The 25,223-nt window shown below is 36.1% G+C and overlaps 1 protein-coding gene across 1 annotated transcript in view; it reads left to right on the forward strand.

Annotated features, from left to right (window-relative positions):
- The window catches only part of Epha6 (EPH receptor A6), a 917,349-nt gene that overhangs the window by 628,228 nt on the left and 263,898 nt on the right, over nucleotides 1-25,223 (forward strand). The window contains exons 8-10 of the mRNA XM_038345322.1: nucleotides 10,370-10,478; nucleotides 12,644-12,714; nucleotides 16,701-16,826. Of these exons, the coding sequence (XP_038201250.1) occupies nucleotides 10,370-10,478; nucleotides 12,644-12,714; nucleotides 16,701-16,826 (306 nt within the window). The remainder of the gene's footprint in view (nucleotides 1-10,369; nucleotides 10,479-12,643; nucleotides 12,715-16,700; nucleotides 16,827-25,223) is intronic.

A 25,223-nucleotide genomic window follows, 5' to 3' on the forward strand; every position in this document is an offset into this window, starting at 1 on the left:
CCTTCATGGTATTGAAGAAAAAGAAAAGTTTTGTTTCTAAGGGTCACAGAAATGGTCTTTCTGTGTTTTAATTGATAGACTAGGCCATACATAATTTTTCTGCCATGCATGTCCCTTAGAAGTTATGCATATGCATAAAATGGGATGTAGGGAATTCTCCATAAATTTTACTTGAATATACAGCTTTTCCTTACTATACATGTACTAAAAACCAGTTTAGACTTATCACTGCTACTCCACCCTGAGCCAGGGTGAATTATGAATGTTTAAAAAGAAACTGTAAAATTTAATGATCATTAATATCAGAAGAGATGTATCCTATTGTTCAAAGAAGAGCATAATAGTAGCCCACTTCCTGTGAGAGTCTTGGACTTCTAGAAGATTCATTTAGAAAGGGTTATATGTGCATAGTGAAAGAAGCATCATGAAAAATATGAGTAGTACAAAGCCCAAGCCAAGTCCAGACCCAGCTTCTAAACTATTCCCTGTATTTCCCTGCCTCATATATGCTTACCAATATCCAAAATCCACAAACAATATAATAGTACATAGCAAATTATACCTAATATAGAAAATTCGTTGACTTCCGGTCAGTAATCATCAGACTTTGTGGCATTTGTAAGGGAATACTGTCCTACAATGGGTATTTTAAAAGGTGTAAAGCATGTGCATATGAAGTCAAAGATATTTCAATTATAAAAATTAGTCTCAAAGACCTAGTTTAACAAGGAACAGTATAAAAGACAGATGATGATACATTATACTGCAGAAATTTAAAGCACTGACAATAGTTCTAGTTGCTCAAATGCTGTGGTCATTAATTTTCATTTTGAAAGTTCTCTGCATGTGGCAAGGCATCAGTGCAACTTATTAATGAACATGGGAATCTCTTCCAAAAGAGAAAAAAAACGGTATTTCATTACTTTGCACACCTATCTCTGCCTCTCCCTCTCCATCAAGTTGTGCCAAACTTGTATTTTCCAATTATCCCCATGTCATTTGGCATTTCATCTGACAGGTAAATTGGGGCATCAAGAAGAGTGACTCTTGAGATTGGTGGTATTTCAAGGAAGCCCCAGTTTGATGTACTGACTTGCTTTGTTTCTGGAGAAGTGGCAGAGATGCAGAGAAGGCACTGCTGTGAAGTTGCTTTCTGAGGAGTATAATCCCTGTAAAGCCTCTGCTTCAGCAGGGATGATCTGCAAGGCTTGCTTCCTTCCAGCTGAGAATCCAGTAATCAGCTCACCTTAGGGGAAGAGAGAATCTCTTGTCTTTCTCTCTTTGAGTTTTAATCTTAGAGATTTGTGTGTGTGTGTGTGTGTGTGTGTGTGTGTATGTGTGTGTGATGGGAGATGGCCTCAAATATTGGATTATAAATGAAAGGTGTTAATGCAACACCATGTTTAGACTGCTTGCTCTAAATGGTCACTTCACTGAAAGCTTAGGCACAGAAAATTGGGGGAAATTAACTCTTATGATTATCCTTTAATTCATCATTAATTTATTCTAGATCAAAAACAAATCAGTGAATGGTCATATATGAAGCTAAGACATGTTTAATAATAACATTTCTCAGGAAACAAAATTACTATTCTTTAACTTGGAATCTTTTATATTTGCACATAGACTGTATTCTTTCTTTAATAACTTTTAATGACTATAAATTTACTAATAGACATTAGACATTATGTTAATCCATTGTTATTTAGAAAATTGAAAGATAGTGTTCTCTGTACCAAAGTAGCTGAAATGGTATTTTTTTTTTTTGGTTTTTCAAGACAGGGTTTCTCTGTGGCATTGGAGCTTGTCCTGGAACTAGCTCTTGTAGACCAGGCTGGCCTCGAACTCACAGAGATCCGTCTGCCTCTGCCTCCTGAGTACTGGGATTAAAGGCATGCGCCACCACTGCCCAGCAATGGTATTGGTTTTTACCAAACTGACATCCTCAAAAATATTTTTTTGATAGCTGCAGTTTTTAACCAAGAATTTTATTTTTTATATAAGCTGTAAATATTAGGAGGAGAAATGCTTTTCTAACCTTGCATCTAAATATTCATTCTTTTTTGAATAGAAATCATTGAATTGATGGCATTTCTAAATATTTTTTATTTATTCTTTGAAAAATTCATGCAATATTTTAACTATTTCTTTTATGTCTTGGCATTCTAATATAACTCATAATTTATCCCTTCCTTTTGTTCCCCTGACCACACCCTTTTTACCCCTCCCTCCTTGTTCTTTCAAATTTGTGTCCTCTTTTTTCATTAGTTGTTAATACATTTATGTATGTATAAATATACACTCAAATATATATATATATATATATGTATATATTATTCCTAAACACATATACACGTATTGCTCAGTCCACATAATGTTACTTGCATGTATATTTAAAAGAATGACCATTTCTTGTTGAATAACCACCTGGTGTGTGGTCCTCTAAGGAAGAATATTTCTCCTGTTCTCAACCTTCCTCAGTTGCCTTGGCTCCCCCTCCACCCAGCCCCATCCTCATTAGCATGTTGCCTGAGCCTTGAGAAAAAGGCATTCCATTTAGGACTAAGGATTTCAAAGTCTCTCATTTTCTGCTATTGATTGGTTATGGGTTTTTGTGTCAACTGTTTTATTACTGTGCTCATTTAGCATAATAATATTGTTAGGTTTTCCCTTAGGGTGCATGACTTATCTGTTATTAGCAGTGTCAGTGTGGGTTCCATCTTCTGAAATAGGCTAAATCCAAGCAAACAGTGGTTGTTTACTCCCCTAACATTTGTGGCACTATTGCACCAGTGGGTATGTCTTGCAGGTGGGTTGTTATTGTAACACACAAATCACAGCTGGGTAAAACTGATGATTAACTAAATATTTTTAATTGAAATTAAATGATTATGTCACTAGGATATAACACATGAATTTTTTGCCACTCCTGAAGTTGAATAAGACTGCTTAATTCTAAACTTCCTCTCCTGATGAAAAATATTTTAGAATCTTATGTCATGTTTTCAGCATTTTTCTTGCTTCTATCTCTACTAGTTTGAACACTTCTTTGTACAACTTTGTACAAGCTTTGACAACTCTTTCTCTTTATAATGTCCCTTCCTCACTTTCAAATAATCTACTAGAATTAATCTAATATTAATAATAATTTACTGTACTGTTACTGTAGATTAGACATTAACAAATAGATCTGAAGTCTCAGTATAGGAAATGCTCTTCTAGGAAGAAAACTATTCGGTGTTAATATATTAACATAATCAGACAAATTGTGTCTTGCATAATTGAGGCTGCCGTCTAGGTAATTTCAAATAGATGTGACCAGATGTAAATCTGAACTGAGAAAACGAGAAATGGAATGAGGATGAAACTAAGGGACACTTACAAGGTGAATGTGACAATCTTGATGATCAGTGGGAATACTGATGAGTGGTGGGAAGACAAAGGGGAGAACTTTATGAGGCCTGACTCCAGCATCATCTGCATGGGCATCTCTGGACTAGACTTCCTAGAAAGAAAATAGCTTTTACCTTCTAGACTATGAAGAGTATCTGAGAAATTTCAAATAGTATTTTGAGGAGTAATTATCACATAAGGGGGAATAAATTGGGAAGATCCATTGGGGCAAGGCAGATCAGCAGAAACCCATAACTCATTTACTCATATACATCTATACCCTGATATTAACCCATGTTAATATTGATGAAAACAAAATGTAAGATGTAGTAACAAGTTTGACTTGAAACTCATACTTGTTGGAAGACCCAAGATAGGACCATGTTTACAAGTCCAGGTGGACAAGAAAGATAATAACAGCATCATCTACAAAATTACAATATTGTATTTTTTCTTCCAGCTGTATTTATTTACTACCTTTCGTATGTACATAATATGCTAACATCCAGTTAGACTTGCAGCATTCAAAGTTTTGCAGATCTATTAATCCTCATTGTACAATATTCAATGTGCTTCTCAGTCTTAAATAATTTAAAATCCTGATTGATACATATGATCTGAGGAGAGCATTTTCATTTGTCACTTGCCAATAAACCTTACAATGATTTTTTTTGTTTACTCTCAACCTATTTGTTAAAATATAGGTTATGATTTTAAAAATCATTTCAGGCCGGGTGGTGGTGGCGCACGCCTTTAATCCCAGCACTCGGGAGGCAGAGGCAGGCGGATCTCTGAGTTCGAGGCCAGCCTGGTCTACAAGAGCTAGCTCCAGGACAGGCTCTAAAAAAGCTGCAGAGAAACCCTGTCTTGAAAAACCAAAAAAAAAAAAAAAAAAAAAAAAAAAAAAATCATTTCAGGGAAATGACAAAAAAATGCATTTCCCTGGCAGCATTTTTGAGAAATACTTTATTCAAAATGTGTCATATATCCTCCAGTAACTCTCAGAAGAAGTTCACAACAGAAATGAGTTAACTTCAAAACGCTCGTCCATAGAAAATGATACAGAATACAAATAACACATTTCACTTTGAAATGTAAATATGAAAAATAATCTTGATTACAGTGAGGCAGAATCATATGAGAAATAAGAAAATGTGTTAGTTAAAAATAGCCAAATTGCTTTTCTCTCACACTTTTCTAAAAACATGGAATCTATTTTTTTGTAAGAATTTAGATTCCATGGAAAGAGCTTCATTCTGTTTTTCCTCTTTAAGTAGAAATAACTACAGCAAGCCTCTTATAACATTATCCTGACTTAAACCAAGCATTATCTAGGTTCTAAACGTTGATTAAATAACAAATTTAAAATATTTTTTAAATTAATTATTTTTTCTTAAGGTGGTATACTTTTGTCAAGACCATAAAATTAAACATAATTAAGTATGCTTATTTTTGTTTGAGGATATGCTCTTTTTGCATTTAACAAAAAAAAATAATTCTAATGAGTGGTTCACAAATAAATTTCATTTATCTCTACATACCCCACTATGGCACATTTTAGGGTCAGGGCTCTCCCTATTGGTACTACTAAGAATAAGTTCTAGATGCATTTTCTCTGAGAAAACTAATTAGAGATAATTAGCATTGGGACTGCACAAGTGAATATAGACAGCACTGCAGACAAGTTTCCCTAATGTAGCAATTTTTACCCTTTGTAACTTTCTGCTCATTGTTTATTTTCCAGACTGATCTGCCAATCTACCAGCATAGTAATTGCATATGGTTTGTTCATCTCTGTCTCCCCAGGGTCATGTTGGTATCTGCTATGTAATAACTTCTCAATAAACATTATTTGGTGAATTAATGGATTCTTTAACTTTGTTCTGAAGACTGTGCTGAAATGTAGAAGTGTTATGGCTATTGTAACTCTTGCCTTCCAGAATTATCGTCTCCAAAGTGTGCAGAGTAATTAGAAATGAATATTACGTACATGGTCTTCATATATACTGAACAGCTATGTTTGAGATAAAAAAATAACTTTCCTCACATTATTAAAAGGAGGACAGTTGTGAGTTATGCCCAGCTAATTCCAATCTTTTCTCATCAGAATTATACAGTGCATATAACCATTCAATTCTTTTTCTTGATGTACTCATTCAGCTACAGCGACATATTCAGTCACATGGGTTGAGCTTCCAATTCGTTTCTGTGTATGATGCTATATATTTTGTGACTTCAAAAACAACAGATCCCAAATAGAACCCAAAGCACACCTCCTCCAAGGGTGTGAGAAAGAACCTCTCATCTCTTCTTCCTGTTCCTGTCACTCTGCTGTAACACCACCCACTCCTCCTTTGTCTTCTTGTCTCAACCTCATATAATAAGAATTACTGTTAGAACTGAGATCATCTAGATAATCCATGATGGATCTGATTTTTATTTACACTTTCTCTTTGAGAAGAATGGAGGTGTGTCACACTGTACTTTCTACAGACAACACAAGGAATGAATTTCATCATCTTCCTCGAATTTTCATCCCAATAAAAGACAGTTTGCTAAAAAGTAATTTGGGTGACACACTATACTTTCATTTATAGTATTAGTTTAAGTGGGTAATGGAAACATCTGTCTGAGAGCCTAATTTAAAAAGAAATCAACAAAAACAACAACTGGGAAAAAGGTTTCCAAATGACTGGGTGTCCATGAAAAAGAACTGTCAAGAACTGACCATTATCAAACAAGTGGCTCACTCAAGGAACTGAGGGTGTGCACAGTCCTTTAAGCAGACAAGCTAGAGACCTGTGCTAGCCAGTTGGGAAAAGTCTCATTAGTAAAGTTAAGGGCTTTGAAGTTTACCCAGAGATGAAATCAGAGCTCTGTGTGATGGACCAGCACTAATCCTATCAAGACAGAACTTTCCCAGTAAGTACAATAATGCAGCACAAGTCCAGAACATTCCTCCTACTTCCATGTAGGAAATTGTGTTCTTTCCAATATTTTATTGCTTCATACAATAAAATAGTTACATTTCTCTGGCATACTGTGGCAATTACATTTAATTCAATACTCTCAGATTATTGACTGGAAATCAGGGGCAAACAAGGGCATGAAGGATTCTGGTAGAACAACAACAAAAAAATCTGTTCTCCTGTTAGGTAAAAAGTTTGTTTAAAATATTTCAGTAGCTAGGACTTGAGACAGATAAGTCAGTATTGTGCTGTTAGCTTTTCTGTGTACAGTATATGAGTATTTGGACATGTAACAGAACTACTCAAATTGGAGTAACAATGGTACTGACAAGCATGTGGACTATGAGCATACATTTAATAATATTTTTAAACTCTTTGCATTGACCTCAGAAGATAGACACTTGTTTATGAAATAATAAATAGACTGTAAGTGATATGAGTGTTCATGTTTGTCACATTTCACTAATCATACCCCGTCATTATCTTTATTATTTTATACCCAGTACAATATTGACATCCATTAAGCATTCTTCAACTGTTTTGAGTATGTGTGTATGTTATTTTCTTATACAGAGTACTTAATTTTGCTTGTATACATGCTAGGGAATTAATTATACATTGCTATGCATTCTTCATATTTATTTAACATTCAGTTTGAAACACAATTAAAACCCTAATTTAAGTTCAGTGATCATGTAATCAGAAGTAAGCAAAAGGAGACTTATTAGTGAAGCCAGTAGTTAACTAAGTTATTATGTAAAACAATATATTTTTATGACAAACTTTATGATTTTCAAGTATATAATCTTTTCCCCATCTGAGCTTTGAATAGAGTCTCAGAAATCACTAGAGACCTGACTACCAGGACAATATTTGTTCTAGGCGGAACACTTTGGAACTAGATTATATCTTTAAGAGCACAGGAGTTGTAAGTAAATAATGTCTTCTTTTAAAAAATGTCATCTTTTTTATCTTCAAACTATAATGTTTTCTGAAAAATCAATCTCTTAAAATCTGTTGTTTGATAATTTTCAATGAGAAAATATGACATTTTAGAGCACACCATTAGTTCCTCTATCAGTGCTATTTCGAGGATTGCAAAACTTGGGGAAGAACTAATAAAAAGCTTGAGTCCATTGTTTACTAGGTAAGATACAACTATTTAACTCATCTCTGAACAGATTATGAATCAATACTCAACTTTGTAAAAACTGCCTGAAAATGCTTTGATGAAATAACGGTGACAAAAATCTAATTCCAATGTTTAATGAATTTCTTTAGCTGCAAACTGAACGAATGTGACTTTTGTTTCTTACTACATTTAGAAAGTCTCCTAAATGGTGTGACTGGTTTCTTACTGAAACCTATAGTTGTTATTCCCTAGGAGAGGAGGCTGTGCAAGACTGATGACCTGAGTTGAGTCCCCAAGAGCCCTTATGAAAGCAGGATGTAGTGACAGAGCCATCACTGCCCTTACAGACAGATAGGATGTGGAGAAAGGAAAACACCTGGAGGCTAGTGGAAGGTGTCTATCAAGATAGCCTGCAAAAAGAGTGAAGGAAGAGAAACCTTGTCTCCAACAAGGTAGAAGACTAGGACCAATGTGTAAGATTGCTCCCTGACCTCCATTTGCACAGTGCTGCACACTGATACAACACACACACACACACACACACACAGAGAGAGAGGGGGGGGAATAAAATACAGTGTTTTAGTCAAGTTGAAGGATAATAATGGGACTTATTGATTAATATTTTAGACTATTGATGGCTGAATTGTTATTGGTACTTACAGCATAGGAAGGAAAACAAAAGTAAAATTTGGGAGCTAAATTCTGGTCATAAGTTTATATGAGGAAGCTCTTTAATCTGTGTTTCACTTTCATTACCACTATTTTTTTCTTTAATTGACACACATCAATTATAGATATTAATGGACTCACTCTGATATATAAGGAATTTCCCATCCCATATAGTATAGAAAACAGTAATAGAGAAAATGGAATACAATAAATGAACGGAACCAATCACTGTATTTTAGGGCCACTGGAAGGTGACAGGTAGCTGCTGCAGTTTTTAAGACAAGCATTTTCTTATCTATAATGTGCAAGGTCCTCTGTTCAAACCTTAGCATCATAAACAAACAAACAGACAAACATACACACGAGAGAGAGAGAGAGAGAGAGAGAGAGAGAGAGAGAGAGAGAGAGAGAGAGAGAGAGAGAGAGAGAGGGAAAGAGAGAGAGAGGGAGGGAGAGAGAGTTTTGCCAATATCTTAGTTTATTTTTTCTTTGTATGGTAAAACATTTTGGCAAAAATTGGGATCTTGGGGGTGGGGGTGGGGTGGCGGTAAGGGGCGATGGGGAGATGTTGAAAGAAAAGTGAGGAGGGGAGGATGGGGAGAACCTGGGTGAATGGGATGGTTGGGATGAAGAAAGGGTGGATAGGGGTGCAGGTAAGAAGATATCTTAATTAAGGGAACCATTTTAGGGTTAGCAAGAGACTTCACTCTAGAGGGGTTCCCAGGTATCCATGGAGATGTTTCCAGCTAGTTCCTTGGGTAGTTGAGGAGAGGGAGCCTGAACTGGCCCTATACTATAGCCGTACTGATTAATATCTTGCATATCACCATAGAAGCTTCATCTGGCGATAGATGGAGATAGAGACAGAGACCCACATTGGAGTGCAGGACTGAGCTCCCAAGGCCCAAATGAGTAGCTGAGGGAGGGAGAACATGAGCAAGGAAGTCAGGACCTCGAGGAGTCCGCCACCCCACTGAGACCGTGGGGCTGGTCTAATGGGAGCTCACCAAGGCCAGCTCGACTGGGACTGAAAAAGCATGGGATCAAACCAGATTCTCTGAACGTGGCAGACAATGAGGGCTGACTGAGAAGCCAAGGACAATGGTACTGGGTTTTGATCCTACATGTACTGGCTTTGGGGGTCTAGATGTGCACCTTCCTGGACCTGGATGGAGTGGGTTGGACCTTCGCACTTCCAGTAGGGCGGGGAACCCTGACTGCTCCTTGGACTGGAGAGGGGAGGAGTTAAGGGAGGGGGAGGAAAATGGGAGGTGGGGAGGAGGCGGAAATTTTTAATAATAATAAAAAAGAAAGAAGAAAAAATTATGACAGAACAATAAAAAATATTTATTTAAAAAAAGATAACATAAGTAGGAAGGTATATTTTGGTTCACAGTGCCAGTGTTTAGAAAGGGAAATCAAGGCTACAAGAAAGAGCCAGAAGCAGCTAGCCATAGCACAATCATGGAGTATGCAGCAGATGAGCAAATGCTGCCAGTTATTTCCTCTTCTCCATTTATTCATTCCTGTATCCCGATCCATGAAATGGTTCCATCTACAATGAGTGTTTATGTAATCAAAATAATTTCCCACATGCATGCTGGACACCAGTGTCACCCAATGACTCTGAGTCTGTCAAGTTGAAAATTAATACTAAACGCCACACATAGCAAAAAAAAAATGTAATATGTTGTTAACTATATGCCATCAAAAAAGAAAAAAGAAAGCACTTAAATATTCTTTTCTTCTGTACTTATCATCTATCAAAAATTTATGTATATATAGATATAAATGCATTTGTACACACATATACACATGTGTACTTATCATTATTAAATTTCACAGAAATTTAATTCTTAGTTCTGTTAAATATATATTATATATAAATTATTTTTAAAATTAATTAATTCAAATTACAGGATGATTTTTTTTATATTGTAGAAACAAAATTCTAATACGTCTGAAATGTCTGGTCAATGCAAATTATAATCATTCTTGAAAGGAAGCATTAAGAATTCATACACCTTGGTTATATTTTTAAGACAGAAGAAAGTTTTGTGTTGTGTATAGTGACCTCAGTTCTGTAAGCATTAGCTAAATCTCACTTCAGCTGGTTTGTTTAGAGACATATTAAAATAAAGGTCAGTTCTACTGTGCTTTAAAATAACAGCCGTCACCATACGTGTCACCTGTGCTTCTGTTTCAGCTTCTGACATGGCAGCAGAACAAGGGCAGATCCTGGTAATAGCCACGGCGGCCGTCGGGGGATTCACGCTCCTAGTCATCCTCACTCTCTTCTTCCTCATCACTGGGAGGTAAGTGAGTCTTCTGGATTTTCCCAACCCAGTGGAAAATCACACTTTATACCCTGTGTATTCGTGTGTGTGTGTGTGTGTGTGTGTGTGTGCGTGCGTCTCTCTCTCTCTCTCTCTCTCTCTCTCTCTGTGTGTGTGTGTGTGCGTGTGTGTGTGTGTGCGTCTCTCTCTCTCTCTGTGTGTGTGTGTGTGTGCGTCTCTCTCTCTCTCTCTCTCTGTGTGTGTGTGTGTGTGCGTCTCTCTCTCTCTCTCTCTCTCTCTCTCTCTCTCTCTGTGTGTGTGTGTGTGCGTGTCTGTGTGTCTGTGTGTCTGTATGCACATTTCAAAAAGAGAGAACATGCCTGACAGGAAGAGACCACAAGGACTGTAATGTCACAGAGTTACAGAGGACAGATCATTAGAAACATTCAATATCAGCTCCAATAAAAAAAAAACTACCCAAATCCTACAGTAAAAAGTTTAAAGCTGAATAGTAAAGAATAACTTACTCCTTACTCCTGAATTTTTGTTTCTTTATTGTAATTCAATGACTCTGTGAAGGATTTTTCTTGGGGGAAAAATTCAGAATTAGACAGAGCAATTAATAAATAAATTATTATTATCAAGATATCCATGCATAAGATTCACAAGCTGCTGATAGCACTTATTTTATAGAGGGTAAAGAATATATACTGGAGGAGTTTATTATACTTAGTGTTCATTTGATGGCATTTACTAAGCAATTATCAATATATAAGGTATTAGTAGTATTTGGTAACACAATTACATTGTCACTCACTTTTCAAGCAACCATATATTTTCATTTTATATTATTTCCTTCTCATTTTCTCTTTCACATCCATTTAACTTCTCAGATATTTTTTTCCTTCACTTGGCCCCACTCTGACATAGATCATCCCTGTCTTGGGCTTTTTCTCCTTTGCAAGAGAGTATGTGATTACATTAAAAACATTAACTTTTATAGTAAAAATTATTGCCTTGAATTGTAAATGTCACAAATATGAAATGCTGCTATCTTTGTGGACAAAATTTAATCTAACAGGCTTGAAAGGAGTTTATCAAACATTACCTATCATCAGGATTTCTGAGTTGGACTATCGGTGCCACTTAAACAGAGAAGTTAACAAAGAAAACTGAACACTAAATCATTCTCAGCTTTTGTTTGCCAATTTCTATAACATCAGAAATTGCCTAAACATTTTACATACTGGAGCACACTACTTTGCTTATATTATCTAACACAGTCATTTTGAAGTATATCTTTTGGACTTTGATAGAGAATCGTACAATGGAAGCTATCCCATGGAGAACGTAAAGAAGATCTGGTTGAATATTTAAACTACCTTAGAAATGCAGACATAATTAACACTGGAAAAACTGCAGTGCCTACTATAGATACATTCTGTTAAACCAATTGGAATTATAAATTTAATGAACAGTCAAATTCCATGGATGTTGGTGAAGCCACTTGAATTGAAATAGTCAAAGGCCCAACTGCACAATGCAAGAACATTACATTCCCCCAAAATTTTCATCTCTTAAGAAAGAAGCCACCATGCTAACTGGCACTGAAAATAGAGCTAATTTTCTAAATTTCTGAGATTCTAACTCAAATTTTTTTGTATTTTGATACTTAAAAAAACAATTGTGGTTATTAGAAGTCAGATATAAAAATGGGATGTTTATGGCTGATGGCAAAATATTTTATGTGAATCTTATCTTTCAAATCAGTCTCTTTGACAGTGCTATTTGGTACTAATTTTGATGTATATCAAAGAACTATATGAGGCATTTTCACATTATAAACATATTCTAAGCTGGCCTTTATAAAGAGAGACAAGAACCTCATCTGTTGATGATGTGGGATCTAGTTGTTTTGTATTCTTTTTTGCATTTCCTTTTTAATTGTAAGCGATATATGTGTAACAGGGTATGTGAATATGAGTTCAAGTATCCGTGAAGGCCAGGAGAGGGTGTTACAGTTCCTAAACCTGGAGCTACAGGCAGTTGTGAGAGCCTCCCTGAGAATCAACTCAAGATGTCTGGAAGGGTCGCAAGTGCTCTTAAGCAATGAGACATTTCTCCAGGCCCCTAATTCTTTTGCATTCTTGTATTACATAATTCTTGAGTAACCTTTTTTTTTTCTTTTTTTTTTTTCCTGTAAGGTGTCAATGGTACATAAAGGCTAAAATGAAATCAGAAGAGAAGAGAAGAACACACTTACAGAATGGCCACCGTAAGTATTGCCATTGTTCTGCCACCGTCTGTATCCTACTGGAATCTTCAGGGCTCCATTCAAATTTGGGGTCCCCTGAAAGCAAACAAGCGAAAAATTCATTTGCAACCTTTTGGCATTAAGGGTTTCATCTAGCTTCCAGGTTTAGGGTGGAAACTGCACCTGCTTCTCATTAAATGGCATTACCTTTTCTTCAATGCTTGTGGGAGAACCCCACAAATTGAATTTACTAAAAATACATGGTGACTAATTATGTATAGTTATTTACCATCACAATGGCTCTGGAGCATGAGTCAGTTTTATTTAGTGAAGTATTATGCAGACATGTTGAGAAACACTTATTCCGTTTTTGAAGATTGTCATTTAATCATACAACAAAGCAATTTACAATTCATTAGCACTATAAAGTATATCAGCTCTTTAACTCTTAGAATATGTATGAAGCCCTGTGCTGACTACAAGGTTATATTCATTTGGAGATCTCTTTCTCAGCAAGCTGTAATTACCAACTATAGTTGGTTTGATAATTGCCCTTCTCTCCTCCAAACACCCACCTCCACCTTCACCTCCAAATTGCAAGCTACTTCTCCAGACAGTTTTTCTATTGTGAGACACTGAACTAACAAGAAAGCGATGTTTTTTAATTAACCAAAGTATAGCGATACTATAAGGAGCAACTTGTTCTACTTTTTAAATCTCTCTTTTGTTTTTAAATTATGCAAAAAAATAAAGATATAAAAGGCCCATTTCATCTATATCTTCCCCCACAAGACAGGAAGAGGTTTTGAGTAAGATATTATAAATTTCTGAGATGGTTTAGGAAAAATTCAAAGGCACCTATAATTTTAAATGTGCCTAAAAACCATCTGCCTGAGAGGCCTGGCCTGAAATGACCTCAGAACAATGTAAACAGACTGCAAAACCTGGATGCTGACACCTGGAGGGATAACTAATGCTGGGCAACCTTAAGATTCACGGCAGGGCTTTTTGTACCGAGGTGCAGAGGGAAACAGTGCTGCTGAGGTATTTATTATCTGCTTTCCAAGCAGCAGATTAGCATAAACTACAGCAGATGGGCTCAGCAAGACCTATTGAAAATAACCTGAAGCGCCAAGGAAGTGAAGCAAAAGAAACCAGTGTTTAAGAAAGCAGGGGATGAATTAAATGAGTAAGCTGATATTCACAATTGGAATTCATTTGGCCAAGGATTTTATGATATTACATATATTACATTTTCACAGATGAAGCATTGTTATCTAGTTATTGTATAGGAATGTGTTATAACTTTAAATAAATAGCTTAATTTTGAAAATTACGTGTGAGTTAGTAATGGTATTTTCATGTGTCTTTAATGTTTTCAGCATGACCATATATCTGATTAGCTGACACTAATTGTCTAGCAGAATAAGAGCTAAATTTAGTATTCTAACTATGATTAGGTTGTGAGTATAACATAGAGGTTATGAAAATATAAATATTACATACAGACACAAACTCTCTCTTCTCTTCTCACATTTAAACTGTGATAATTCAAGAAAAGCATAAAATTTCAGAATCAATGTCAGGTCTACATACACCTGGAAATATTCTTTTTTGGTACTATTTTTTAAAATGCTAATTTTCTCATTTGTGCATATCAAAGCACTAAGAAGACATAGGTGAAAGGTAATAAATGAAGACAGTGAACACAAAATAATTAATGAAGCAAATTACAACTACTAATGAACATCATATTGCCTCTTCTAACCTCATTCTTTTTTTTTTTTTTTTGGTTTTTATGATTTTCTGTAAGAATATGAGATTAACATTCTACTTGATTGTGAATTAGTTTGGCTCTGTATCCTGAGGTATAACAACACCAAATATCACCCACTTATTTTGTATTATGTGTGTGTCACTGTGACAAAATAGTGGACAAAAACTCCTTACAGAGCGAAGATTTCTTTTGCTCATGGTCTCAGAGGTTTCATACATTGAGGGCCTGACAGAGCAGAGACTTTCAACTCATGGCAGGAAGGAAGCAGAGTGTGAAAAGACTGTCTAGGCTGTAGTTTTTCACCCTTTTCTCCTTCACCCATTTCACACCCTAGACCGTGGGATTGTTCCACCAAGATTGGATGAAGTCTTCTCCTTTAATAACAACTTACAACATCTTTACACACACACAAAGAAGACCTTTAATAATTCCTAAAGCACTTCTCAATTTATTTGTCAATCAAAATTAGCCATCATGAGTCCACCTTCCATCAACTTGACATCTAAATCTATCTCCTTAAACCGTAGCATTCTGCCCCTCATTCCAAAAGTTTCATGTGCATCTTACAATATTAAATGCATTTTTAAAGTCTTTAAAGTTCAAAGTTTCCTGTGAAGCCTGAGTCACAAGACCAGATAGATCAGATATACAATCAATATCCTCATTCCAAAAGTCAAGAATATGGAATACCAAATAAGGTTTGGGAGAACAAAGCAAACAAATCAGAGTAAACATTAAATTATGTAGCTTTATGTCTAGGATTCAGGTCATGGTGTGGAATGATAGAAGCTGCAAAGGACTTGGGCATCACATCCTCCCTGTTTTTAGTACACTTGACCACTTTCCTGTCCTGGATCTGCTGGTTGCCAATAATCTTTCTCGACAGAAGCTTCACATTCCCAGAATCTCTAGCTTCCTGGGATCTTTATCCCATATTTATCTTCGCTACCATAGCTTTATATATTATCCCATCAGGATGATGTGTACCAAACCTTGAACATATTGTCTGGATCTCTAGGCTTTCTTCCAAAGTTGTGTGGAAGATTCTATGACCCTACCCATCATCAGTACAAAATTAGAATTAGTGAATAATGCTAAGATCTTCTGCCAGCCTGAACCACGAATTATAGATGCCTCTTAGTGTCTAGATGACTGAGAAAAGTGAAATAAATCTTAAAGAAATAACTATTGAGATTGTCCTAGGTAAGTAGTGTATACCAATAGATCTCTCCTCTTAGGAAATATCTTTCAAGTTAATACACTTATACTCTTGAGTTGGACATGGATAGAATCCTGCTCAGTCCGGAAATGTTCAAGGCATATTTTATTGTTCCAAAGGCAAATCACAACACACTTTAATGGCTCTAATCTCTTTAACTGCCACACCCTCCTTGTCTTTAACTTTAAACTTACTTCTTTCAGACCAAACTGTGAGGTTAATTTTTCTAAACCCTTCTATTTTTAAATTCATAATTTTCACCATAAATATGGCTAAAAGCAGCCAGCACAACTGTGCCAGGGCCTTCCTGGAATGCTTTGACATTTCTTCTACCATATTCACTTTTGTGGCTTTCCAATTCAGCCTTCCACTGGAGCAGGGACAAAATATGGGGGAAATTCATTGTCAAAATGTAACATGAAGGTCCTTTGTCAGATTTCCAATAGAGTTCTTTATATAAGAAACTCTATGAATATTGTCTTTACTCTTGGCATTACTGCCTGCATTCTGGTCTTCTGACCTCCCTACAGGAATAGAATTAGACTTTCCTTACAGATTCAGAATTTTTTGTCAGAGTTTTTTGAGATTCTTTTATAAACCATCTCCAAGGCCTCTGCAGCATGGTCCAATTAAGTCACAGTATTGTTCCCATTTCTTTACATTAGATTTCTTAAGGAGAAAAGATTTATTTTAAGCTCATGATTTCAAAGAATTACCTGATTCTGAATTTCTGGACCTATAAGGTAATATATACTAGAGGTAGCATCATGTGGCAATGGCTGCTCAATTTGTTGCAGTCAAGATGCAGAGCAAGAGAGAGAATTTATGCACTGTGGGATCTCTCTGTTGTTTTCCATTTTGTGCAGGTATCAACCCTGAAGGAGCAAAAAAGAGAAATTTAAGTAATTAATGAGTAACTACCTCAGTATGCCACTCCCACCTTTACACATTCATAAGATATATGCCTACTAAAATATTCTTAAATTAAATCAATCTTATATTTTGTTGCAGTGCGATTCCCTGGAATTAAAACATACATTGATCCAGACACCTATGAAGACCCATCCCTAGCAGTCCATGAATTTGCAAAAGAGATTGATCCTTCAAGAATTCGCATTGAGAGAGTTATTGGGGCAGGTAAACATAAATACTACATTCTTAAATACATGATTCCTTTACAGCTTTTCAATTGGTTCATTGACATAATATTTTAAACCTTAGCATGTTTCAACAATGAAAATATTAAGGTATAGAAGTATTTTCTAATTTTTAGTTATTTATTTAAAAACAGATGTGTTCATATTCAGTTCTCAAATAATGAGAATATTTGCAAAAGTTATTTTTACCTTCTATAGTATGTTTCATAATGAAGATAAATTACAGAGAAGCATGAGAGCCTCAGGAATTTATTTTGAAAATGCAATTTCAGGAGTTTGTCATGAGGTTATTATAGATTTACTCAAGTCCCAGCATCTATAGACTTATACTATAATTAGTGTTCATAAATACGACCTTGAGGCTACACAAGACTTAGAGTGTTCTGAAAAAATCATTGAAAGTAAAATTTTGTTCAATACAGTTTTAGATCATTTTAATGCAAATTAATAATGCTTCCTATGTGCAAATCTCCAGTACTCAGAACTTTTCATTATTCAGCTATTCTGGTTTTAAAGAAATTACGGTGAAGCACCCCACAAGAATTTATGGTGTGCATTAGCTGGGAGAAACTATGCTAATGCAAAGGGCCTTGAGAATAAAGAATAATAACTCTCTTAAGTCTTTGATGCAAGATAAGCAGGCTTTCTTTCACAGAAGAGATTTCCTTCAGCAGGTCTTGCAAAGAGGTGAGTTCCATTATCCCTTGTTATACTTTCCCCTAGCATGTCCTAGATTTTCTACATGGTCTAGCTTCACTTACCAACACATCTGCCTTTCAGCCTAAAAAAGGAGGAACAAAGTTCTGTCCACTTGTCTTTGTTTTGAGGCAATAACCTAGGAATCTGCAAAAACTGATTTGCCTATCAAATACTATCATCTGAACACACTGAAGTTTAGGGAATACAAGCACTGACAAATGTATAAGTATCTTCAAAGCAGATGGTATGAGAGAGCTTCTTAAAACAGTAAACACAACTGCATCCTTTGTGGAGTGATTAGTCTCCTGAAGATGCTGCATGTGTGCAATTCTTTGCAGAAAGCAGAACAAGCCCATGCGTGGTTGTTTCAGCAAGTTGTGTCTTCTCAAAGGCCATAAGAAAGCAGCTGATTCTATTTCACTCCTTTAAAAGCTGTCCTACTTAGCAGGCTGTATAGTTCTCCAGGTTCAATGTATGATGATAATGGGGGTTCCTTATTCAAAAAAATATTATGTTTTAAGGTGATGACAATAATATATGAAACCCACCTTCAACTTCTTTTAAACACAAGCTCTATCTTTGTGGTTGCATAGCACATGCCAGATGTAATCTTGTTTCTCAGAGTCATTAAATATGAGTACTTCCCATGAACATTGGCTATTAGGAAAGAATTTTTTCCTGACTGCACTCCATTCTTTAAATGCATTGGGTCATCAGGTTCTCTCCATAGCCATGTGTGCCCTTGAAAACTGGCACTGCACACCTATGCTCTCATAGAAAATACTTCCCTATTAGAAAGATGAAGGGCTTAGAAAAGAACTGAAATTTTTGTTATCTTCTGCTGAGTAAACAACTACAGAAGCCCATTGCATAATTAAAGTGTGGATTATATTCAGTTTCATAGTTTGTATTTGGATTTTGTTCTGCTGAAAGTGGAACAATCTAGAAGAAAGGAGGCTAGAGGAGTCATAACCACCATTCAACATTCCTCTTGTGACCCATACGAAATAGTACTTGAAACTTTAAATTTTTATATCTTTTATTTATGATCATTATTTTCTTCATGATCTTTGTCTCTATGTATTATGGATGTGTGTGTGTGTGCAGGTATATTTTGCCTCAGCATGACTATGAAGGTCAGAGGACACTGTCAGGAGTTCGTTTACTCCTTTCATTTTGCTGAGGCCTGCTCTCTAGTGTTCCTTCTGCCCTGTGTGCTCCAGATTTGTTGTCTTTCCAGATCCTACACTAATTGCGTTTGCCTCCCATCTTGCCAATGGGGATGCTGAGATTGCAACTACGCAACATGAGATCTATCCTTTATTTAGGGTCTTGGGTATTAACTGGGGTCTTCAGGCTCTGCTGCACAGCATGTTCTCTCACCTGCCGAACCATCTCACTTGCCCGCTATAAACCTTAACGCCACATTATTTAGCACTTTCAAAATGAAGTAGAATATGTTTTTGTCTTGTCTCCACTGTATAAATTAAATGCCAATGTCTGAAATCATTATAATGAGACATAAATTCAAGTTTTTGAAATATAAATGATGTGAAGAAGTTCAATTTTCAGTTTGGCTGCTTTGTCCTAATCAAAATATATCTTTTTGTAGACAGATTTTTCTGGCCTGCCTGTCTGCCCCCAAATAAAAGATGGAGAGTTCTTGTTACCTATGAAAGTTTGAAAGGTAGCTTAGGTTTTTTTCTACCCAGCTTGTATAACTTAACTGTTTTTATTTATCTACGTGTTGCCATGTGACTAGTCGTATTGACTTGTCCTCTTGTATGTCTTATTTCCTCTCTTTCTGGCTGGAAAATCTACCCTTCTTGTTTGTAGCATCCTCTCTTGCCCAAAATTCTTGCCTAGCTATTGGCCATTTAGCTTTTTATTAAGCCAATCTGAGTGGCAGATCTTCACAGTGTACAAAAGATTATTGTGAAACATTTCCTCCTTTTGTCTAAATGAAAAGGAAAGGTTTTAACTCTAGTGTAATAAAATTATAAAGAATAAGAACGATTATCAGGTGAGAATTGCATTTACAATGTCTAGTCCATTTGTATTTGCATATTTGGAGAAAATACTCCATTATTTTATCTGTCTTGATGACTCCAAATCTCTGAACCTTCTATCATAACTAAGAAAAACTGCAGCTATAACTTTTTGTTCTTTAGCTCCATAAAAACCCCCAAAGGATTTATCTCCTCAGTAAACAGGAAGTACAGTGCAAGCTACTTTCAAACCTATAGGAATGAACTTTCTCCTCTCAAAAGTATAACAGATATAAGAACTACTGAAAAGACATTCTTAATACTTATTCAATTTGCTTTATCTGAACTTCTCTTGTGGCAAACAGAGTATTTAAATTAGTAGTTATTTCTGTAGTTTTCTTACTCACCCCTCATCCCTATATGTAGTGAGGAGCTGCGGGCAGGCCTGCTTTTCGTCCTGCCAGGCTCTCAGCCACCGGCTAGCTTTACCCAAAATAATTACACAGAAACTGTAATCTTTTAAATACTGCCTGGCCTATTATTTCAGCCTCTTACTCACATCTTGATTAACCCATATCTAATAATCTGTGTAGCACCACGAAATGGTGCCTTACCGGGAAGTTTCTAGCGTACGTCCATCTTGGGCTGGAGCTTCATTGCGTCTGGTTGTAGAGGCAGGGCAGTTGTCTGAGCCATCTACCTCACTTCCTTCTTCCTGTTCTGTCTACTCCACCCACCTATTTTCTAACCTATTAGGCCAAGCAGTTTTCTTTATTAATTAACCAATGAAATCAACAGATTGATAGAAGACCCGCCTCCATCACCCATAGCTTCAGCTTTCACACAATATGGTAAGGGTCTCTTTACTATTTACTTTTATAAAAATAAAAGTAAATGCTTTGTGAAACTACACAGCTAAAACATAATGTTCCCCTTTGTGTCCCTACTCAGTTCTAACATACCCTTTTGGCCATGTTTCTAAAACTGACTGTGTGTGAGAAGCATTGGTAGACAGGCGGTCTGATAGTCACAGAAAAAGCCAAAAGAACATAAAATGGCATTGCACACACACAAAAGAAATTGTCATTGCACTTGACCCACAGAATTACTTAATCCCTTGACTAAGTCACGTTTCCTAGGTGGCTGATAATTATAGAAGACAATATGCTAAGTGTGTCTTTCATATGATGTGTTTATGCTGATTGGAGATAGGTATATTCTACCTATCTTCCACAGCCATTGTCTTTTGATTTTAAACTTCTTGATCAAAAATCATACATTGAAAAATTTAGTCTGTATGAATATACATATGTGTGTTGATATTTAACATACTCTGTCATCACTGTAAATTTTACTGCTTTATGGGTTTTCTAAGACAGTTTTTATGTTGCTCATTTACTTAATAGAGGCCTCTTATCCTTGTTTATCAATACAGTCCTGAATTTCCATGAAAATACACATTTCCTTTTAAATAAAGTAAGCAGTTCCGTTGCATAGGAGACAATCGGATTGTCTACCTCCTTTGACTTTTTGGCATCACAGAATAAAATACTGCATATTTCAGTAAAACAAGAATTCTCAGGCTAAAAAGCCAAGGCAGATTAAGGCAGATTCATTACTGTACATATATTTTGAGATAATGAAAAACCTGGTAAACTGAAATTTAATCACAGTCAGGACATCTCTTTTTTCGGTAAAAAGAACACCTGCACCATTCTGAGAAAGCCTTTCTGAGTGGAATTTCTATAATTTTGAAACATTATTCCATTGAAAACTGTCTTTCTTGTGTCTCTAAGCCCATAGGGCACCACCCTTCTTCCACTTGACCTTCCTTCTTTCCCTAGCCACAGTGACAATGCAATATCTTCCTGTCATTCACATTCTATCCCTTTAGATATACAAAACTCATTATTACCTCTGCTATCAGACTCCTCTTCCAGCTTAGTGTCACTGTGTTTTTCTATTCCTGTAGAAAGTCAGAAGTTTTAAATGTTGGTTTCTCAGCAATCAGCTGCAAGCAGGGAAAAGAAAGTTGAAAGGACAATAAGAGGATTTGATAAGGGAGTGCCCCAACACTAACTCCTTCTGAATAATGTTCAAGGACTGTCTGCCCTTTCTGTTGTACATATCAAAAGGTTGACTTTAATCCTGTATTAATGCCCTAACCCCACTCCCTAAACTGTCACCACTCACCTCTTCTTTCTACTATCAAGTTTATTTTATTTTCAGAGATCTCAAACTCTTAGGCCCATTGTTATATATTAGAGGTGTATTAGTATTACACTTCCCTTAGTAAGTAACGCTTAGGAAGCGTTACAAATGTGATATCATGGATCACCTTTTATGGGAAGGAGCCAGTAACTATAGTGCATTTCCTCCACGTTTAGATGAAAAGCACAGAGCAAGTTCTTATTTTGAGATTGTGCAAAGGCTTATGTTCTTAGATATTACAATTGCATAACTACTACACATTCATTTTTGATGTAGTAGAATTGTTCCCATGCTCTGATTTGATCAACATAAATAATTTATGATAGAGGTCATATTGGTGAAGTTTTTAAACTATTTTTAATAACAAGTAGGCAGATCTGTCAATACCTTTGAATCACAAACTTAAAGACTTTATCAATCAAATTATATAATAAAAGATAAGATTTTTCTGTTTTTCACAGATATGACTCAGACGAAATTAGTTTTTGAGTCACAACATTCCTGCTAACTTTTTCTGTGACTTTCATTCTTTTAGCTCTCTTTTAATGACCTTATTTGGTTTGTTTACCTGTATAATGGGCTGTAAACAGCAAGCACTCTCTCTCTGGATTAAGAAAGTAGTAGAGATTCAAGAGAGAATAAAAGAATCAAACATCTAATAATAGTCAAGCATGGGAACAATTCTATTAGGTTGAAAATATTTAGTCTTTGTGTAATTCTGATGTCTGAGAATACTACTCATTGCTCAGTCTCAAAATACATTATGATACAAATCCCCATGAGTGGTTTCACATTCAATAGTTTCACATTCACCTTAATTAATGGAATGCTTCTGATTTGCAGTTAACTGAAAATTAATAATTAAAATTAAATTTCATATTATTGGTATATTAAGTTATAACCATAACAAGTTTTTTGTTATTTTTAATTAAAACAAATTCTTAAATTTTTCTATATCTTGAAAGACTATATTTTTCTATGTTTTATTATTGCCATAAACTTACAGGATGAATTGGTTTTAACAAAGAAAAATTTGTTTCACTTATTCATGTAAATCTACTGTATCAACTTACTTCTCACACACACAGACACACAATCATCCAATTTGCTATCTGAAACAGAACTATATATCAATTTGATAGATTTTAAGTAAATTTTGTTGGCTTCTAACTCAATATTCCACATCGTGTTTATGGGTTCATTTAATGCATATTTGTTATTTTACATGGGGACTTTTCCGTCTTAGAAACTGCTTCATCATGCTAGTCATTTGAAAAAATATTTGTTAAATAAGCAAATATTGAATTAGAAAATAAATGAAAAACTCAAGAACATAAAGTTATTTAGGGGTCCGCAAGATGGTACCGGCTGCAAGTTTCACATCCAAGTTTAATTTCTTGGAACCCTCATATTGGAAGGAGCAAACATCATCCTGAAGGATTTCCTCTGCCCTCCACATGCACACCTCTCCCCGCAACACACATACTTAAGCGTAAAAAAGGCTCTGGGGGAGGGAAAAGCTACTTAGTATTTATTTTAAGTCATTATACCTATTTTCTTATCAACAAAGAACCTTTTTTTTGGTTTATTTTTTTTTATATTTAAAAATTTCCATCTCCTTCCCTCCTCCTCCCCCCTCCCTCCCCTCCTCCTCCCCCTTTCCTCCCCTCCTTCTCCCCCTTCCCTCCCCTCCCCTCCACCCATACCTCCCCTCCCTCCCTCTCAAGGCCAAGGAGCCATCAGGGTTCCCCACTCTATGCTAAGACCAAGGTCCTCCCAACTCCCCCCAGGTCCAGGAAGGTGATCGACCAAGCTGAGAAGGCTCCCACAGAGCCCGTCCATGCAGAAGAATCAGAGCCCAGCGCCATTGTCCTTTGCTTCTCAGTCAGCCCCCGCTGTTGGCCACTGTAGTGTGGAGCTTGGCGGGCAGGCCTGCTTTTCATCCTGCCAGGCTCCCGGCTGCCGGCTAGCTTATGCCCCAAAATAACAACACACAAACTGTATTCTTTTAAACACTGCCTGGCCCATTATTTTCAGCCTCTTACTCACATCTTGACTAACCCATATCTAATAATCTGTTTAACACCACGAGCGGTGTCTTACCAGGAAAGATTCTGCATGTCTGACCAGGCTGCTGGCTTCATCGCATCTGGGTTGTAGAGGCAGGGCAATTGTCTGAGCCATCTACCTCACTTCCTTCTTCCTGTTCTGTCTACTCCACCCACCTATTTTCTAACCTATTAGGCCAAGCAGTTTTCTTTATTAATTAACCAATGAAATCAACAGATTGATAGAAGACCCGCCTCCATCATTTCCCCTTTTTCTGTTTAAACAAAAAGGAAAGGCTTTAACTTTAACATAGTAAAATTACATATAACAAAACAGTTATCATGTAAAAATTACAGTTACAATATTTATATATACTTTATCTTTTATCATAACAAAGGAAAACAACTATATCTATTCTTCCTCAGCTCCATCAAAGTCTCCAGAAGGACACAATATTACCTAAGTAAATAAGAAATATGCAATTTCCAAACTCTAGAAATGATAGAGACATCTCGCTGCCTGGACAGTCACCCAAAGTTCTTTTGTATTGTTGGGGCATCTATCTTCGGACTATAGGCCCACAGTATCCAACAGACTTTCCCAAGAAGCAGGAAATTTCAAAGACAGTTCAGTCACTATCTGCTGTGTCCTACAGAATGTCTCGCAGACTCTTTCATGAATCAGGAACCCAGAGAGATCATCTCACCTATAGGCAAGTTCAGCAGTCCTCTCTCTGAGGGTTCTCTGTGTTCAGTTTATGCAATAGTCCAGGCAAGAGCAGTTTCTTGCCCAAATGGCTATCAAACTCCATAAGTAGCCTCTTCGATGCCCATCTTCCTCTTGAAGTAGCTGGTGCTGCCAGGAGCAGATGTGTCTCATTGTCATGAAAAGCCCTAAGTTATTAAAACATTTTAAATGCCATATTCTATTGTCTTTGAAAGATATGAAGAATGCCTATTTAACTTAAATATATCTCTATATATCTAGAAAATCTAACTTACATGACTATAAGCTTTACTATTATCAATGATTATCCATTAACAACCTATATTTCTTAATTATACATTACATTTTTAAAATGAACTACACAATCACAATACCTTAATCAGTATCAAAAATACATATACATATAACAAAATTGACCTTAAATGTCTATCAATAAAGCAAAATCTATACCAATGCAAATTATTCATATCTATATCATATCCCCCCTTTAAATGTAAAAGAACACTTATAAACAATATTTGGGAACATGGGCGCAGTTATTTCTCTCCAAACTGCTTCCTGCTGAAATGGGATGCTGTTAACAGATCTTTCATGGTGTAACCTGTGTGCCAGGTTCATCTCAGTCATCAATTGGGTGAAGTAATTTTCTGAAGTTGTTCACAGCAACCTTTCAGGAGGGCGTGGTCTATCATACCATATTGGGA

The sequence above is a fragment of the Arvicola amphibius genome, chromosome 10 (genome assembly GCF_903992535.2).
Source record: "Arvicola amphibius chromosome 10, mArvAmp1.2, whole genome shotgun sequence".
Lineage (NCBI taxonomy): Eukaryota > Metazoa > Chordata > Mammalia > Rodentia > Cricetidae > Arvicola > Arvicola amphibius.